Raw genomic sequence first — 12526 nt, 5'->3', positions numbered from 1 at the left:
CAAAGACTTCATGACAGCCACCGAGTTCGCTCAGTCCGGTCTCTCCTATGCTATTGTTGCCATCATTGGCTCACAGAGTAGCGGTAAGCAAGTGTCCAACTTCTTAACTTCGTGTTGATTTATTAATCATTTCTTAATATATAGTCATTGATTTTAATGAAGTTGGTAGTGATAGCTTTTTACTTGATTAATCTTGAACAGGGAAAAGCACCCTAATGAATCAGACCTTCCATACCAATTTCGAGGAGATGGATGCATACAATGGAAGGTTTGATTTTATTTTATTTTTAGTTGAGAATTTGTATATTTTACTGTTCTTGTTGCTTTGTATACATGAAAGAGGAAGATAATGTAGTTATATACGTTTCAGAGGCCAAACAACCAAGGGCATTTGGATTGCAAAGTGTAGTGATATTGACCCTTTTACGATTGCCATGGATTTCGAGGGAACCGACAGCAATCAAAGAGGCGAGGTAACTCTTAGAGCTTTTTATTACTTTAACTTTCCTTTGTTAATTGAGAGGGTTTTATGGCTACATTGTATTCTTTTCAACTTCTGTGACATACAAATCGTTGATTACTGAATGGTTTCAATATTTTGTGGTTGCATTACTTTATGGCTTCAATCTGCGACTGTGATGCTTATACAAGTTTGGCACTGCGAATGTGTACTTTTTTCAGGATGACACAGTGTTTGAGAAACAAAGCACCCTATTCGCCTTGGCAATCGCTGACGTTGTATTGATAAACATGTGAGTTTTGTATGTTCATCATTATAATATTCGAATGCCTTTTCTGCCTGGGAAGTTTGATAAATGTCCACAACTGGGTATGACTCTGCCTAGCCAAAAAAAAAAACTCATGATGTAGCCTTCCATAGTCGGTTAGGCAGTCCAGTATCAAATGATTTTGTGTTGAGTATCATATGCAGGTGGTACAAAGACATTGGTCTGGAAAATGCAGCCAGCAGACCCCTTTTAAAAACAGTTTTCCAGGTACTTGGCATTTGAAAGCAATTTGCATTAACTTAAGTGTGTAATAGGTATATATGGAGAAATATATATCTACAAATTTCTCATCATGAATAGAATATAGATAAGGAGCCTCCGATTCCAAATACACAGCAAACTTACTCCTTTTTATCAAAACTGTTTAGCTGCATTCATTTAGCCCAGTGTGTAACACTGAGTATTGCACCCAACATAATTTGATGCTGATATGTGATAATCTATTATTTCTTGTATTCAGGTCTTGAAGCGTTTATTCAAGCCCCGCAAAAAAACACTACTATTTGTTATACGTGATCACTCAAAGGTATGGACATGTTGTGCCTATAAATTTCTTGAGACAAGATTCCATGCACCTTGCGCTCCATTCTTTGAATGCATCTTCAACGCTGAATCTCTGTCCCTTTTCTGATTGTCTATGTAGACACCACTTGAATATTTAAAGACTGCTCTCTTAGAAGATATTGAGAAGGTACTTTTGTTCATACTTCTTATTCTCTGTTTATGCATTTCTCTTTCTGGATCAATTATTTCTCTTCTTATTCTCCAGCATTTTCTGAGGTCATACTTTCTGCAGATTTGGGCTGCAATTGCTGAGCCTGAGACTCTCAGTAGTGCTCCTCTCAGAGAGTTTTTTAATGTATGAAAAATCACCTCCATCTCCATACTGATGCCATTGGCATATATGCATCATATGTTGCCTTTTTGTTTAATTTCCATGAACTTAATATGCTTCTAATTATTGATATGAAGGTGGAGATCACTGCTTTGCCTAGCTATGAATACCAAGAGGAGAATTTTAAAGAGCAGGTAGCTTTTCCACTAAGAAAGCAGTTTGTCAATCCTCAAAACTTTTGTCCTGGGTTCTTCTAGATTGTGCTGCGGCGTGTTTTCTAGAATTGATGTCTGGAATGATTTGTAGCTTTGCATGTGCTTACCAAATAATTGGAATTCACAATCATTGGCTTTGCATGAAGGGACAGAACAGCAGCATATTCCTGTATTAGAGTTGAATTACAAGATAAAATTGAGAGTTATGTTACTTTGAAAGCCTGGTGCCTATGGTTTCTCTCTCTTACTCTCTATTTCCTTCTTCTCTCTAAGCGCTAGTCTCAGCTTTGATTTTACCTCCAAATTCTTCTAGACACGCTGGTAACAAATTAATTCCCATTCTGCATATATTTCAAACCCTGAACCTAATTCTCCAACCCAAGCTTACCAAAAACCCTTTATGGGGCAAATACTCTTAAATACCCTACATCAATGCATTCATGTGGTTAATGTAGAGGTTAACTCTGGAGTCCATATTTAATTTTATGCATATTGAACTTGATAATCATGCATCACACACATTGGTGCTTAACTTTGACTGGAGAGTGTTTAGTAGCCATTAGGAGTGTATCATGTAAGAATGACAAAATGAGCATTACGTCCTGTGATAAGATAATTTTATGGATCTGTGCATGTGAGAGCAATTAGGACAGCAAGTATAAAGTGAGAAATCCAGTATCTGTAATTCGTAACTCCATTTTTCTGATAGCATTGACATTTACAGGTTGCTCAACTGAGGCAGCGGTTTGTCCATTCCATTTATCCAGGAGGTCTTGTTGGTGACAGGGAGGAAGTTGAACCTGCTTCAGGATTTCCTCTTCGTGCAGAAGAGATTTGGAAAATAATAAAAGACAACAGGGATTTAGATCTTCCTGCTGTCAAGGTTTATTAAACGCCATTTTCCTGTGTAAATATAAACCATCAGGTTTCATATGTAAATATACTTCTCATCTTGTTTATCAGGTCATGGTTGCCACTGTTCGATGTGAAGAGATTGCTGATGAGAAGCTCAAATGCTTTACATTCGATGAGGTAGTTTATTGAATTTATTTTCTAATTTCTTTCTTTTAAAGTTCGCGGACCTCATTTAATATCAGTTAGTACTAAATTTATTTCTTAATTACAGGATTGGTTGGAAATGAAGGAAGCTGTTCAAGATGGTCCAGTATCAGGGTTTGGAGGAGCTGTCAGTTCTATTTTGGAAACCTATCTTTCAGAGTAAGTATACATCATGGTGTCAATTCTATAAGATGATGTGTTCACATTGTAAGATCTGTGTGATATTTAATGTTAACTTACATTGTGTTTTATTCCAAGATTCTTCAATATTAATACTTCTTCCGTCAGTTGATCAGTTGAGTATATGCTTGTCTGTCTCAAAACGAAGTGGAAACTTTGAATTATGATCAATTTGATAGTTATACTTTGGTTCGCGAAGTAATTGATTCCTACTTAAATATTTATCCATGTACTTCTTGTTCGACTTGATCCGGAATCTCTTATTTTGCTTTTTTTTTCTCCCCCAATAGATATGACAGGGAGGTAGTCTATTTTGATCAAGAAGTACGAAATGCAAAACGGCGACTGTTGCTGTCAAACGCATTGATGGTAAGGCCTTAGTGTGTATATTTCATCTTTTTAAGTTCTTAGCCTCCCTAGTTGTTGTCAAATTTGTTGATATTTGATCTTTTCTTTTGCTTTTTTTTTTTTTTTTGCGCGGGTGTTTTGGTATTTATATGTTTCTTATACTGATCAACTCAAATGTGCCAATATGTTATGTAGGTGGTACGCGATGCCTATGATACCATGCTGATGCATTTGTATTTGAACACAGTCAATAGGTTTAAAACTAGCCTGGAACAGTCGCTGAATGAAGGAAAAGAATATGTTGCTGCTATTCATCTCTGTTCCCAATCGTGCATGCGCAAGTTTGATCAAGGATGTGAAGGTATTTAGACTCCAAACACTGAAGATTTTTATTTTTTTATTTTATTTTTTTGCTTTTCTAAAAACCCAATATTAATTTATTTTTTATTTGCTTTTGTTGTTTCATCTTATATGCATAAAACTTAAGGGTTTTTTTTTGGACTTCATAGTCTTCTAAAGCAACTCTTCTTTCAATTGTTTTATCATTATATTCTTTTCTTAATTTTGAATTTGTTCTCAATTCTGAGTACTTCTTTCAAGAATAAAAAACTCTCTTGTGATGGTGTTGGACTCAATAATGCAAAGAAAGATTACCTGTAATATTATCTCCAATGTTGTGGTACTCTTTGGATGCTATTGTTATCAAGTATTTTTTATCCCAAGGTAGAACAATAATGAAGGTTGACTTGTGCCGAACTGAAAAAATTAATTCTAAGAAAAATGAATTGCTGATGAAATGAAAAGTAGAAGCATATATTTGAATGAGAAGAGGTTCAATCCCTAAAGGAAACAAATCAGTACAAACTATATTAGAAAGTTAAAGAGTTACAGTTAGTCCCTAATAGTGAGTGTAGATTTTAGCTTTGAGGGGAGAGCCATGTGTTTAACTCTTTTCACGTGATTTAGATTCTTGAAAGTTAAAGAGTTACAGTTCGGCACACCCTCCAATCCTTTGATCTCAGAAGCTCCTTATTCTTCCAATTTGATTTTCAATGGGTGAAATTGAGGTTTCTCTTCTCTTCACAATCATTATAGTCTCATCTCCCACTTTAATAGTAATAATAGTATAATAATCGTAGTCGTAGCTGTGATTTGTTTAAAATGGCTTACCTTTTCTGGGTATGATTAATTGTTCTGTATAGCGTTGGCTGGAATTCAAACTTGCTCTGCAGTGAAATGGAATTTATCCTCGTGGTTTTCATGGTCAATCGTTTTCTGATACTTGAAACTACATGCATTGGATTGGTTATGAAAGGAAGCAGTGCAACTTGTAAATGGATTGGATATGAAAAGCACCATAATCATTTAATGATTGACTAGTGTAAATATGACAGGAACTATTTGCATAATTGCAGGTTCTGGCTAAGCAGATATGCGCATCAGTTTAGATTTGAACCTTGAAATTTTGTGTGGAACTAATCTGATTTGTCTGTCGTTGCTGTTTATATGAGTTTAGATACTTTCCAGCTAGTCCTCGAGGGTTTGATTAAATTGCTTAGGTACTGCTATTTAGCCTTCTGTTTGATGAATTGTGAAATTTTATAATTCTCCTTGGCATGCTCCGGTAATGGAGACTAGCGGCACTCGATGGACAAGTAATATGACTGCAGAAATAGTTTAAACCTGAAGGAAAAACTTCATCTAACAAATAATATGCATGAGTTATAAAACTCCCAAAACTGCCCTGAATTAGTTTGATTCCGTATGAGAATTAGTTTTATTCTCTCATGGACTATCAAAAATCTTGTATCCCCTCTATCACTAGAATCAATTAAGGTATAGAGGTAGTCAACATTCTCAGGATGTGTTCCTTCACCTCGTCTTCTTAGGTGACCACTTGCATTTTGTACTCGCGCAAATCTCAAGTTGTTACAGTTTTACTCCAGAAGATTAATGCTAGTTAAATGAATACTTCATTGAACAAAGCGATTGCCTGGGATAGAGAAAAAAAGTAACTTAAAGGACTAAATGACGGGAAGTGACTACAACTTTTTAAGATGTTGCTAACATAGCCCATCCTTCTATGATTAAAATTGTGTTCATATGACTGGTGAGCATCTTTCATCTGCTAATTCAGTTTCCCGGACTTGGCAAGTTACCTTCAATATTGTGCTCTTTCAGATGCTGCCATTCAACAGAGTGAGTGGGATGCTTCGAAATTCCGGGAAAAACTTATTTGCCATATGTTGTCAGAAATGATGGCAAAGTACAAGGTATTTCCTTCACTGATATCACAATCCGTTAATGTTCTTGGTGCTATGTATGTCACTCTACTCAATCAAATTATCAAATCTTGATATGTTCCTCCTGCATAGAAACAAATAACTCTTGCGCTTGCCAAAAGAGTAGAATCCTTATTGGAAGCTGGTGAAAGAGTTACATGGACATCAATAAGAAATCTTTTTGAGCGCAACACTGAGGCTGCTGTATCAGAGTTTTCAGATGCTGCTGTTAGTTTCAGTTTGCACAGTTCTGAAATCGACACTAAATTGCAACGTTTGAGGGAGCATGCGAGAAATTTATTGGAGATGAAGGCAAGAGAAGCAGCAGATGCAGGGAGAGTTCTGATGCGCATGAAGGATAGGTACATTACTTCATTGTTGCCATCTTCTTTTTCAATTTTGTTTTTTATTAAAGATTTGGGGCGTATTCTAGGTTTTCACAGGTCCTTAGTCATTATGAAAACTCAATTTCATGGTATAATTGGACTCCAGCAAGAAACCTCGTTGAAATTGAAAGGGACGCTCTCTCTGCGGTAATATTGCCTACATTTTGTATAACTAATGGCTGCTGGGATACTTCATTTGTTATGTACTTTGAGTAATCTCTGAATGTCTCCTGATTATTTTGTTACAGTCTTTGAGAATATTATCAATCATGGCGGCCATACGCTTCGATGATATGCCTGATCAGGTTGAGAAGGTACTCTTTTCCTATCTTATGGACAGAAAAGTTCCTGATCCATCTTTGCAGAATACGCACATGGGAGCCACACTGGACCCCGTTGCCTCAAACACATGGGAAGAGGTAATAGTTGGTGAATGTGTGTCAAGTTATATTTAAGTATGCTTAGTGGTAAGCAAATGTAATGCATTTAGTTTTACACGTCTCTGTGTCAAACTGGTTTCACATAATAATCAAATATGAGCAGGTTTCTTCAAAAGCTACCACTCTACTTAAACCAGAGGATTGCATATCATTGTGGATGAATTTCATAGAAGAGATAAAGCCTATGGTGACCAGATTTAGATCCCGTCAGGTATATTTTACTCGGGTATCACATTACATGTTCATTTGGTAATTTGATTGCATTCACAATATCTGTTTGAATGTATTTTTACTAAAAACAAAAACTTTGAACTTAATTTATTAGAACATTCTCGGTTTATCATTTGTCATCTTCCATTTATATACCAATTAAAGTTCCTATACTTCTAAACTTAAGCACTGAAACCACGAAAATACCTTAAGCCGATTAAAGTTTTTATGACTAGAAATTTATGCATCACTCGATGTTTCCTTCAGGATGCTCGTAGGCAAACTCGAGAAGGTTTAGCGGCTGCGGTGGCAGGAATAGGAGCAGTGGGATCTGCTGCAGTTTTAACTGTTATTGGGAGTTTGATGAGGCAGCGATAATGATAAATCCACACTTGGACAGTTTATGTTAGTATGTCCAGCGTAACATGTTATGGTGAATCTGATGAAATAAGTTTGTAATTTGATAATCAGTTTCTACAAATATATGGTAATCTACAATCACTACAAAAGAAACCCCAAACTATTTCAAAGAGAGAGAAATATCGGTCTGAACGCTACCTCAACTTTTCAAATAGAGTGTAGTCTAAATTTTCCAACGGTACGCGAGCCATTACACTATCATTGAGATGATGTGTTTGCAGTAAATACATTGCCAAGCACTTTCAGGTGTCAAGACAAGCAGAAATTATTACATTCTTCGAAGTAACGACTTACGAGTTCCATGACGTTAACCTGTCATGAAAAATATTTCTTGAGAATACAAGCAAATAAAAGAAATGCTACAAGAAAAACAATAATCTTTGACTTCAAAAGGAAAAATAATCGTTCAAAACCCAAAAACAAAAACACTAACTTTATAATGGAATTGTAAAGAACCGAAGGAATCTAATGCCATTATCACATGATAATGTCATTAGATTCCAGCCATAACAAAGTCAATTGACTTTATTATGGTATTAGATACCCATTTCTTTTTTGGTGCTGTTTGTAAACAGTCCGAAAAAAAAGCATAACCCTGGGAAAGAAGACTTCAAAAGAAGTTGCTGTTTTTTGAGTTCGATCGGTGATGAAAATGGAGGAAGGCATGCAGCTGATTGATGAAAATGGAAAGTTCAACGTGGAAGGGCTCAAAGACTTCATGACAGCCACTGGGTTTGCCCAGTGCGGTCTCTCCTATGCTATTGTCGCCATCATTGGCCCACAAAGCAGCGGTATGTTTCTGTTCTTCTCAGTTCATACTTCTTAGTGACTGGTGACCCTTTGTTTGTGTTCATGTGAAGTTGATCAGATTATACTATGTACTTTTTCTTTATGTGAAGTTGATTAGAAATGGTCTCTCTGAAACTTCATAACCCAGATGGTGGCTGCTTTTTTTTTTTTTTTTTTTTGCAAAATTGAACTTGTTGGGCTTTGAGTTTAGTTCTGTTCTGTTTGCGAAATTATGGGTTTTGGGTCTGTTGATGCGCGAATGACATCAAGCGTGTCCCTTGAATTTTGTTTTCAAGGGTACATTTGATATTAACAGCAATCACAGTTAGAGCCTGGAGTTTGATCACACGCATGTATAGTTTAATTCGCATTCTTTGTTAACAGGGAAGAGCACCCTGATGAATCATGTCTTCGGTACCAATTTCAAGATGCTGGATGCATACAAAGGAAGGTTTGATATTTTTGGTTTTTTCAATTTTACAGTTTTAGAAGGGAGAATTTGTGTTTTTGTAGTTCTTTGTATAAACGAAAGAGGAAGACAGTCTGCTTATACATGTTTCAGAGGTCAAACAACCAAGGGCATTTGGATTGCCAAGTGTAATGATATGAAGCCTTTCACAATTGCCATGGATTTCGAGGGAACCGACAGCAATGCGAGAGGCGAGGTACTTAGTGCTTTGTATTGGTGCTCTTATTTTAGCTTTGTTTTGCCAATAGTGGCTTGTTACATGTTGTGTTTGATATGGTTACATCTATCCTTTTTTGTTTCTAATAAATCAACAGATCTATCCATCACTCAACTTTTAATTTCATCTGCCATGTCGTAAAACTTCGAGTAATCTGCAGTATTAAGGCCTTTTGTTGGTGAGATTTGTTAAAGTTAACAGATGGGGGCCAGCCCATGTTTTGCCTTTTAAATGACTCTGTAGTTTCACTTCTCACCATCTCCAATCATGAGTGCAACACTAACGGGAGGATCTATAAGAATTTATGAGTGCTTTATGTTGTATTGATTATGATTTTTCTTATATATATTGGGAATAGTTTGATTGTTGCATTTTATTTTTTTCAATTCCTGTGATATTCGAAACTGGTTCCAATCTCAAAAGTTTTGTATTTCTTATCGAATGCTGAGCCCAGACATTGCTGAATGGTCTCAATCCCTTTTAGTGGCATTACTTTACGGTTTCAAGCTGTGACTGCATGCATATAGAAGGCTAGCTAATACTATGCTAAAATCTTGGTACTACTTGTAATCTGGGATGTGTGCTGTTTCAGGACAACACTGCGTTCGAGAGACAAAGTGCCTTGTTTGCTTTGGCAATTGCTGACATTATATTGATTAACATGTGAGTTTGGTATGCTCAGCATTACAATATTTAGATTCCTTTTCTGCTAGACATGTTTGGTACTTGTTCGCACTCGGGACTGGAATAGTCAGGGGTGGCCATGACTGGCTCAGCCTAGACAATCATTGTCCGTGTTGACCATTGTATGTGATTTGCGTTTTTTAGTAGTCATTCTTTTACTGGCATGGCCGTATGTCTAGGTTTGACCAAAAAAACATCTTGTTGTAGTCTTCCATGATTTGCAGGTTCATATCGCAGTCCCAAAGTCTTTTTGTGAAGCTAGCTGGCTGGCACCAATTGGGCACCACTTGCCCCTTGCCACTTGGCCACTTGGCCACTTGCCTTGCCCCTTATCTCTTGCATGCATGGATGCTTGCCTATAAATAGGCAATGCATCCAAGCATTATATGTACACCACAAGAGAGATTTGAGAGCAAGTAGAGAGAGTGAAGATAGAGTAATCCCACAAAGTTGTGAGGTATTTGTGAGAGAGTAAGTGAGGTGTTTTCTCCTAGTAATAGAGAGATTTCAGTTGTTCTCCTATTGTAGAGAGAGGTTGTAATTCCCACATTACTTAGTAAAATCCTTCTATACTTGTCCGTGGACGTAGCCAATTGGGTGAACCACGTAAATTCTTGTGTGTCTAATTTCTCATTTTATCCTATACTTTGCCTTTTATCTTGTCGGGTTTGCATGCCAGTATCCTAACAGTGGTATCAGAGCCTTCTGGTTGGTGTTGTTAATACACAAAAGTTATCCGTGTATACGGTTACTATTCACGTCTACTACACTATTCACCTATACAGCACTATTCATTCCATACGGTACTGTTCACATACGCTACTGTTGGCGTATATAGAAAGCCAGTGCGGTGATTAAATACAGTCTAGGAAGTTCTGTCTAAGGAGATTGGGTTTTAAGCGGGACCGTTTGTGACCCCTCCAATCTTTCCTGGGAACTTACTTAGTGAAGTATTATTCACACGATACTATTTATATATACGTTACAGATCTGTGAAACGGTGATAGCTGAATAGATCTCGGTGAATACAATGGCAGCAAAGTACGAGATAGAGAGGTTTAAGGGGAGCAATTTCTCACTGTGGAAAATGAGAATCAAGGCAATCTTAAGGAAAGACAATTGCTTGGCAGCAATTGGGGATCGGCCCGCGGAGATCACTGATAATGCAAAATGGAATGAAATGGATGGCAATGCTATTGCTAACATACATTTAGCATTAGCCGATGAAGTGTTATCAAGTGTGGCGGAGAAGAAAACAAGCTAAGGAGATATGGGAGACTCTAACAAAGCTATATGAGTCCAAGTCTTTGCACAACAAGATTTTCTTAAAGCGGAGACTTTATACCCTTCGAATGGACAGAAACCACGGCGGTGACTGACCACATCAACACAATAAGAACTCTATTTTCACAACTCACTACGTTGGGTCAACAAATAGAGGAAAGTGAACGTGCAGAACTTCTACTTCAAAGTCTTCCAGATTCGTATGATCAACTCATTATCAACTTGACCAATAATATCCTCACAGACTATTTAGTCTTTGATGATGTTGCAGCCGCCATCTTGGAAGAAGAAAATAGGCGCAAAAATAAAGGAGACAGAAATAGTTCAAACCAAGCAGAGGCATTGTTGGTGTCAAGAGGGAGATCAACGGAGCGTGGCTCCAGTGGGAGTCAAAGGCAGGGGAGGTCCAAATCAAGAAGTAAGAAGACTGTGAAATGCTACAATTGTGGCAGAAAAGGGCACTTCAAAAGGGATTGTTGGTTTAAAAAGGGTATAGAGAACACTGCAGAGTCATCAAAACCTCAAGGATGTGTTGCGAGCACCTCAGAAGATGGGGAGGTTTTATATAGTGAAGCAGCGACAATCTCTACAGATAGAGAAGAGCTTACTGAGGTCTGGCTAATGGATTCAGGAGCAACATGGCATATGACTCCTAATCGAGATTGGTTCCAAACATATAAACCCATCTCTGGAGGCAAAGTGTTCATGGGTGATAATCATGCTGTAGAGATTGCTGGCATTGGCACCATCAAATTGAAGATGTATGATGGCTTAATTCGCACTATTTCAGGAGTGCGACATGTGAAAGACTTGAAGAAGAATCTTTTGTCCGTAGGACAATTTGATAGTCTTGGCTGTAAGATTCGAACAGACAATGGAATCATGAAAATTGTCAAAGGAGCGCTGGTGGTTTTAAAGGCGAGAAAAACAGTTGCAAACATGTTTGTATTAATGGGAGAAACACATCATGGGGCAGAAGCGTCAATCGCATCAGCCTAGTCCTGCAGAAGAGAAGACGATGATGTGGCATCAAAAACTAGGCCACATGTCAGAGAAAGGTTTGAAAGTTCTCTCTGATCAGAAGTTACTCCCTGGGCTTACAAAGGTTACTTTACCCTTTTGTGAGCACTGTGTTACAAGTAAACAGCACAGGTTGAAGTTTGGCACATCAACAACTAAGAGCAAATGCATCTTAGACCTGATTCACTCTGATGTTTGGCAAGCACCGGTTGTATCCTTGGGAGGAGCAAGATACTTTGTATCATTCATAGATGACTTCTCCAGGAGATGTTGGGTGTATCCAATTAGAAGGAAGGCAGATGTGTTCGCAGTCTTTAAAACTTTCAAAGCGCGGGTGGAACTTGAATCTGAAAAGAAGATCAAGTGTTTGAGGACTGACAATGGAGGAGAATATACCAGTGATGAATTTGATAACTTCTGTCAACATGAAGGTATCAAAAGGCAGTTCACAACGGCATACACTCCACAACAAAATGGAGTGGCAGAGCGGATGAACAGAACTCTATTAGAAAGAACAAGAGCAATGTTGAAGACTGCAGGTCTAGAAAAGTCATTCTGGGCAGAAGCAGTCAATACCGCCTGTTATGTGATAAATCGATCTCCGTCAACTGCAATTGAGCTGAAGACACCGATGGAGATGTGGACTGGAAAACCAGCTGATTATTCTCGATTGCATATATTTGGAAGTCCTGTGTACGTGATGTACAATACACAAGAAGTTAGCAAGCTGGATTCAAAATCCAGAAAATGTATATTCTTGGGATATGCTGATGGAGTGAAGGGGTATCGCTTGTGGGATCCCACTGCCCACAAGGTAGTCATCAGCAGAGATGTTATATTTGCAGAAGATAAAATGCAAATGGAAGAAAATAATAGCATTTTAAAGGAGACTACAGAAGT

At 37.6% G+C, this 12526-nt stretch overlaps 1 protein-coding gene across 18 annotated transcripts in view; it reads left to right on the top strand.

Moving 5' to 3' along the window:
- Positions 1 to 12526, top strand: part of LOC18103868 (protein ROOT HAIR DEFECTIVE 3 homolog 2) — a 207976-nt gene that overhangs the window by 161386 nt on the left and 34064 nt on the right. For 6 of the 18 annotated variants that reach the window (XM_052445896.1, XM_052445895.1, XM_052445893.1 and 3 more), the window contains exon 22: positions 5607 to 5698. In XM_052445896.1, the coding sequence (XP_052301856.1) occupies positions 5607 to 5698 (92 nt within the window). Of the gene's footprint in view, positions 1 to 3367; positions 3447 to 3620; positions 3787 to 5606; positions 5699 to 5800; positions 6070 to 6140; positions 6241 to 6341; positions 6513 to 6636; positions 6745 to 7010; positions 7257 to 12526 lie in introns of those variants that run through there. The other 12 variants (XM_052445899.1, XM_052445897.1, XR_008056947.1 and 9 more) reach the window with 9 other exon arrangements.

The sequence above is a fragment of the Populus trichocarpa genome, chromosome 12, assembly GCF_000002775.5.
Source record: "Populus trichocarpa isolate Nisqually-1 chromosome 12, P.trichocarpa_v4.1, whole genome shotgun sequence".
NCBI lineage: Eukaryota > Viridiplantae > Streptophyta > Magnoliopsida > Malpighiales > Salicaceae > Populus > Populus trichocarpa.
The sequence above is the reverse complement of the archived record's forward strand: the minus strand, read 5'-3'. Positions and strand labels throughout refer to the sequence as shown.